The sequence below is a fragment of the Aristolochia californica genome, unplaced genomic scaffold (genome assembly GCF_029961685.1).
Source record: "Aristolochia californica isolate CCGP_79_NKW_82.1479 unplaced genomic scaffold, dmAriCali1.0.hap1 SCAF_10, whole genome shotgun sequence".
NCBI lineage: Eukaryota > Viridiplantae > Streptophyta > Magnoliopsida > Piperales > Aristolochiaceae > Aristolochia > Aristolochia californica.
In genome coordinates, this window is record NW_027181771.1 from 29,670,387 (window position 1) to 29,675,950 (window position 5,564).

The following is a 5,564-nucleotide window of genomic DNA, read 5'->3' on the forward strand; positions in this document are numbered from 1 at the left end:
CTTGGAAAATTTGAAGCGACGACAATAAGAAGTCCATTAAGGAACCGCCAGTCCGTATAGAAAGGGGCAGAAAAAGCATCAATTACTGAAATTAAGAGATTAATAACGAAGATTAAGTGGTAATAACATCCCTCCACTTTTCTTTGCGTTTAACGTCTTAAACGCAGCTGATTAGAGTAAAAGAAAAGGAAAAAGGCAATAAACCCCCTTTAACGTTCAATCATGAACCGTCTGCTTTTTTGGCTTGTTTTTGATTGATCTACGTTTTCTAAACGAGCGTTGGACCTTGCATGGGTCTGTTAACGGGGCAGCGTGCGTAGGCGTGGCCGTGATATTAGGTTTCAGAGAGGGAATGGAAAAATCGAGTGTCAAAAGTGGTAATATTCCAGTTTAGGCAAAATTTGGCTTATCAAAGGGGGCGAGGACTGCGGTCTGCGAAAGCGTCAAGTAGGGTGAGGGTAAATACGTCATTTCGTTTAGCGGCGACAACTCTGAACCCTAACCCTAATGGATGGCGAGTGATTTACGTGGTGTCGTTACGTTCAGGCGGCCAGACTACGGCCGCCGGCAGTCGATGCACGACGGCACGACACTGGACTGGGATACTAGTAATATAAAAAAGTGGCGGGGGGAGGGGGAAGCAGTAAAATGAGAGGAATGGTAGAGTGGGAAAAGGGGAACCGGCTGTTATGGAAACACATGGCAGGTGAGTTTCACAGGCGGACAAATGTCTGCTCCAACCACTGAACTCAACCACGACCCTGGACACTTTTATTTTTTATTTTTGAAAAAACCCTCTTTTTTTTTTTTTTTCAGAAAAAGAAAGTAAATCTCTCTGGCTCGGCTCATCAACAGGAGACCCCCCCCTTCAAAACCTTAATAAAGCTCCCTGACTCTCCTCAACATTCCTTCTCACCCTCCAAAGTTCAAACTGACCTCTCTCTCTCTCTCTCTCTCTCGGGGTTTTTGCTTTTGTTGGGGCCGACCCAGTCCTGGGTATTATTGTTCCTTAGGAAAACAGGAAGAAGGGGTAGCTGCTTGCTGTGCTTCTTGCTTTCTTCGGTGCTTTAAAGATGGCGGAGGATTTGGATGATGGGGAGTTCTGGCTTCCATCGGAGTTCTTGGTGGAAGACATACTGATGGAGAAGAAGCACAGGGGTAAAGAAAATAAGACTGGGGTCTGCTTTCCGGGGGAGTTTCCTTACGAGTTTAGCTCGTTCGCTTCCGATTTGAGTTCTCCGGTGGAATCTTTGGTGGGTTCAACTGAGACGGAGAGCGACGAGGAGGAATACATCGCTGGTTTAACTCGCCAAATGGCTCACTCCATGTTTCTGGACGACGAGAAGCACGGCCGCGGCCCTGTATTTGACGCTGAGAAAACCAAGGTGAGTTTGGATTGAGATGTTCACCTCTCAGCGTTTTCCCTGATCGTGTTTTCTTTTTTTCTTTTTTCATCTTTTGCCCGCCTCAATAGTTCCTCTATTAGTGCGATATTTAGGGTTTCGGCGTTTTTCGTTTAACTTCCTTCGCCTTATTGAAGTGAAGGTCGTAGTTCTGGTTCGAAACTTCAAAAGTCTTTCTCACTACTTCATGTTGCCAGTTCAGTTTGTTTCTTAGATTTGGATCTTTTATTCTTGTCGGCTCATTCTTTTTTCCCCTTTTGTGTTTCAGAGAGTTATGGCCGGTTCTCCCCAATCTACTCTGTGTGCCGTGGATTGCTGGAATTCTTCTAGCCAGGATTCAAGCCAAAACAGTCCGAATGGCCCTTCTCAGGTGTCGTCTCCTCCCTCTACCCCGCTGAATCACAAGGAGGATGCGTGGGATTTACTTTATGCGGCGGCGGGACAAGTTGTGCGCATGAAGATGAACGACGAAGGTCCGGGAACTCGTGGAAGGGGGCTTTTGGGGCCTCCCAAGAAACCGGCTTCTACTGGCTACTACTTGAATCAAAATTTTACCCACCAACAAATTCAGAGTAGCCAGGTAAATTTCTTATGCTCACGTTCGTTACTCGGTTCCCTAATCGTCTTCCTAAGGGATCTTGGTCTTTTTAATTTGTGAATAATTTCAAGTTTTCGGTACTATGCAGTTTCAGCAGCTGAAGCAGCAACAACTAGTGAAACAACAGTCTTATGCCGCTTGGGGTAGGCAGAGTAAGCCGAATCCCACTGCTGTGCTGCCGCAGCAGATGCAGAACAGGATAAGATCTGGCAACAGTGGCTTCAATGGTGGCAGATGTGGCCGCCCCTTGGGTTTATCTGCCTCTGCTTGGCCCCCTTTGCAACAGTCCCTCCAGCAGCCTGGTGCCGGCATGCGAGCTGTATTCCTGGGTGGTTCTGGCACCAGAAGGGAATCTTGTGGCACCGGTGTCTTCTTGCCTAGAAGAGTCGGTAACGCAACGGATCTTCGTAAGAAGCCAGGTTATTACTCTCCTCGTTTATCTCTCCAGGAAAATCTTTGGCTCCTCTTTCCCTTTGTTTTTAAAATATCGCCTGTTGAGTTTCTAATATTTTTAACAAAATTTATTGGTAAACCTTTCGAATTGTTTCGTATCTGTTCATTTTTTCTGGAGCTTCTGAAACTCTGTTTTGCTCAGTTCGAAGTACTGCAAGATTGTTTGTTCGTCTTTGAGATTCTTTTTCGGAACCTGTGGACTATGTTTTTACAGCGAGAAACTTCTGTACCTCAGGAGCTTGTTTTATTAATAGAACCTAGGTGTTGATTTTTTTATTATCCGGTGTTTGGTTGGCAGCGTGCTCGACAGTTCTTCTTCCTGCCAGAGTGGTCCAAGCTTTGAATCTGAATCTCGATGAAATGGGTACCGCCCAGCCACGCTTTCAACCCAGCTTTGTTCATCAAGAAGGTATTCGTTAATATCTTGCTCTGTTCGTTTGAAACATGTGGATTAGTTTCTTTCGGATTGTTCAGCCGGGTGCTACAAGATGTTAACCGGTGGATTCTTGTCATCGACAGATGCGCCCGTTTCCCGCATCAACCCTGTTGGGCCCTATCATCAGCCGAGGCGCCATAATCTGGTCCGCCCCGTTCCTCCCCCGAATCAAGAGATCCGCCTACCCTCAGAATGGACTTACTGACAGTTTCCCTCCCTACCTGGGTTACTTGGTGAAGAAGATGATTGTATGAATCAAAGAAAAAAGAAAAAGAAAAAGGAAAAAGCTCATAGGAATTCTTCATTCTATTAGGCGAAGGACAGAGAAAGAGGTGAAATATGTTTTTGCTAGTGATAGTTGTTTGACAAAAGCAATAAGAGATCTTTTTTGTGGAAGAAAAAAAGGGCCGGAGCAAATCGCCGTAAGGAGGTGGCGGTGGAAACGAAAAAGAAGGGGGGCGTGGATTGGATAGAGAGTAGACGGAGGCGGGCATATTTTGTAATAAAGCTTGTGTCTCCCTGGGGGGTGTTTTTGTTTGTCCCGGATGTTCTGCTGCTGCTCTTTTGTCGGGTTTTTTATTATTTTTCCATGCCGAAGAGTGGAGGGGGAGAAACCGCCCAAAAATGTTACCGATCGCCGATCAAGTAATAAAAAGAAATATGTTAATGAATTATTATTATTATGCCTCGGTTTTTGTTACTCTCCTTCTTGTGTGTAGTGAAAGAGAAATATATCTCTGCAGTGGTTTTGACAAAACCGCTGGTTTAGTCGTCCGGGTCCTCCCCTTTTTGAAAAAGCTTCTAGTGCCTAGCTGGAACTCCGCTGGATCTCCCGGCCCGAGGGAGTCGCGTCGGTCCGGTAGAGAGAGAGACTGTCCGAAAGAGAATCTCTCTACTCTCTCTCCTCTCTTTTTAGACCTGGTTACTGCTACCCATTTTGAATAAAAAAAGCGGCAAAAGCGAAAAGGACTCTCTCTCTCTGCCAGCGAGTGAAAAAAAGAAAAAAAAGAAACTATGGGGAGTGGGTATTGTAAATATTAAGAAAGGTGGGGATTTGTTGCTTGAGCGTAAAGTGTCAGACTCCTGTACGTTTCATTTATTACTTTATTGCTCTGTTGCATTTTTTTTCTGCTTCGTGGTCCCCGTCTTGTCAATTGACCAGGTCAAACCTGTAACCGGCATGTGTACCCTACAAAGGAGTGGGGCGGGAGTGTCAGTAATTAGGGTAATGCATGGCTCGCTTGGTTACTTCCATCTATTGCTTAAGTACCGTTTGGTGGGGGGTTTACACATTCCCTTTTGAAGGAATGTTTTTCTTTTTCGGCCGTTTTTCTTAGTCCACTGCCTTGACGGTTTTGATTTAGCGATCTAACCCCCCACTTGTCTCCACTGTAATATATATGCTTCAGTAGTTTGATCACTCTTTGAGTTCATTAATGGTGGGTGGAAGCGGTTTTTAATTGGCAGAGTCAGTAGAGCTTCTACCCATTCAATGTGAGACGCGTGAAATCTTTAAATGAGATTTGGATTGTTTCTTTTCCGCAACCATGTGGGGAAAGCGATCCGATTGAAAACCATAATTGCCAAGTGCTTGCTCCTCCTCAGCTTAACTCAGAACGTACAGAGAGTGGATTATTATCCGGTGAGGATCTGCATGTCAGCCTCCACGCACAACTTCTTGTGACTCTCACTAATTGCTACCGTCATTGATTGGGGCCGGCTCCACATTAACTTCCCGGCCTAGCCTACTACGTCTGTTTTCCTTTGTTCGGGAACTCGCCTTGATTATCCCATTGATTTGGTCCTCGTCCTCCCCAACTCTTCCTGCTTCTTCTCTGTCTCTGCCTTTTTCCAGTTCGGTTCGACCGCTTCAGCTGGAGTGAAAATTGGGAGAGTGAGGGCAGAGTAGGTGGTGGTTGAAATTTCTTTCCTTCTCGCTGAAGTCACGAGGAAGACAAGAGGTGAAACAAAGGTTTGGTGAACAAATTTTTCCTAACTTTTTCTCAGGCGGGAGAAAATTTTATGAGATTAAAAGAGTCGTGAAGCGTACGCATCTTCCCAACCTGTGGCTCTTAAACAATTGGGTTTGAATTATTTGTAGCGCGGGCATGATACCGACATTATTTAAATCTTATCATATTTTCCTAATTCCTATCTTGTCGTTGTTGTTTATGATAGTTATACACTACGGGCAATGCTCTGCTAATTTTTTCTTATTTGGGGACCAAATTCTTATTATGTCTAAATTTCAAAATGTTATCTCTATTATTACATTAAAAATAATGTTCCTAAATTATCTTAATAATACCTCAATCTTACTTAAAAATAATAATTAGTGAACATTCTTAAAAAGTTGCAAGTTGAAAGCTGAGTCTATTATTAGTCTCAAGCTGCAAAACGGCTTTTTCTCTAACTATCAATTCTTTTATCATGTAAAATAAAATATAAAAATAACTCTTCTCTTTCCATCTATAACCACAAAATATATACACTAAAATTAAACAACATAGAGATCTTTTCCATCCACTTTAAAGTGATCAAAGATAAGGGTAGATTTCCCTCTTCCAAGCAATTCCATTGCATGGATAATTTTTTTTTTTTTATAATAAAGGACGAAAAACACAATAGTATACTTCATATGGAGATTAAGACATCCATCACTACAAAAAAATAA

General features: G+C 43.6%; 1 protein-coding gene across 1 annotated transcript; it reads left to right on the forward strand.

The window, feature by feature from the left end:
* Nucleotides 1–686: 686 nt before the first annotated feature.
* LOC137935346 (uncharacterized) lies at nucleotides 687–3,573 on the forward strand. Its single transcript, XM_068780011.1, has 5 exons — nucleotides 687–1,385; nucleotides 1,672–1,983; nucleotides 2,090–2,420; nucleotides 2,753–2,863; nucleotides 2,974–3,573. The coding sequence occupies exons 1-5, from the start codon at nucleotides 1,074–1,076 to the stop codon at nucleotides 3,093–3,095; spliced, it is 1,188 nt and encodes a 395-aa protein (XP_068636112.1). The 5' UTR covers nucleotides 687–1,073; the 3' UTR covers nucleotides 3,096–3,573.
* Nucleotides 3,574–5,564: the final 1,991 nt, after the last annotated feature.